At 40.0% G+C, this 1,331-nt stretch overlaps 1 protein-coding gene across 1 annotated transcript in view; it reads left to right on the forward strand.

The window, feature by feature from the left end:
* The window catches only part of LOC106011208 (clathrin coat assembly protein AP180), a gene marked incomplete in the record, with an annotated part of 13,310 nt that overhangs the window by 10,760 nt on the left and 1,219 nt on the right, over positions 1 to 1,331 (forward strand). The window contains 1 exon segment of the mRNA XM_013080015.1: positions 4 to 120. Coding sequence (XP_012935469.1) covers positions 4 to 120 — 117 coding nt within the window.

The raw sequence follows: 1,331 nt of genomic DNA on the forward strand, positions 1-1,331 counted from the left end.
CAGGTGGTGTGCACGTACACAGATGGCAAGCTGGTGCAGCAGATGACCCCTCTGGACGCCGGCTGGACCAAGGTGCAGGAGGTGGAGAGGAGCATCAACGAGAACGGCGAGCACGTTGTGGTGAGGGGAATCACAACGTTGATCGTCTCGTTGTTGGGGTCAGGTTGCGCGATGGCGCGGATGGTCCTGGTTCGGATTTTTGTTCAACAATGGAGTTCTTGGGCTTGGGTTGTTTGGGGAGCTGGTAAAAGGGTAAAAATCGCCCCCCCCCCCAAAGACACACACACACACACACAACCTCCCCTCCCCCAAAAAACCCCAACCCCCCAAAACCCCCCACAACAAAACAAAATAAAGCAAAACAAAATACAACAAAACAAATGAACAAACAAACAAACGAACAAACAAACAAAAGAACAAACAAACAAGCAAACGACAAAAACACAACAAGCAAAATTGGAACCTATTTGAACCATTACGCACATCTTGAAATTTCCACTCTCTGAGGGGGCCATTTTGGATCGCCGTGACATCATTCACAAAAGAGGGGTTTTCAAGATTAGGAAGGGGGTGTACACGGTGTAACCCAATTCAACTTTTTACTGAGTTGTTTTCAGGCCAACCCACTCCCCCTCCCCACCTGCTTAGAACTGTCCTTTCGGAGGTAGACATTATGTTTGGAGGATACGCTTCTTAGATAACCTTAGAGTATTGTGTATATACTGAATAAATTATATTGTATGAAAATCTTCCCATCTAATTTTGCTAATCACTACCTTAGAATTACAAAGTTTCATCTGACATTTTTGGCAGTTTTGAGTTACTAAGACCATGATGTAAGAAACTAAATGTTCTATCTGCTCTCTCAAAATCATAAGATTATTCGGAGTCGATATCAAGGTATTCAAAGAATTGCTTTCGAAAAAGCTCGACATATTGTGAAACTCAAAATTTTTAACGTCAAATTTCTCAAAGCTAGGTAGTGAGCAGACAGAACGTTGTAATTCTTGGGTAGCGTAATATCTAACATTCTTTGTCCGTGACTTTCAGAAAAAAGAATGAAATCTTGACACGGTTCATGTAACCATTACTTTTTAGTATTCCCAATTCATAGGATTTCTCTAAAAGCAAATTTCTTTGTATTTTAATTTTTTCAAATCTCATTTCCATGGAACGTAATAATAATATTGTCTAGTACCTTTTAAGTCTCCTATTTGTTTTAGAATGCTATCAGGTCTATTAAGGTAATAGTAAGGATTGTACAGCACAAAGAGTTTGCTGTTGAGAGGGAATGTACGCTATCCAAATGCTATTTATCATTATAATTATAT

The sequence above is a fragment of the Aplysia californica genome, unplaced genomic scaffold (genome assembly GCF_000002075.1).
Source record: "Aplysia californica isolate F4 #8 unplaced genomic scaffold, AplCal3.0 scaffold00071, whole genome shotgun sequence".
In the NCBI taxonomy this organism is placed as follows: domain Eukaryota; kingdom Metazoa; phylum Mollusca; class Gastropoda; order Aplysiida; family Aplysiidae; genus Aplysia; species Aplysia californica.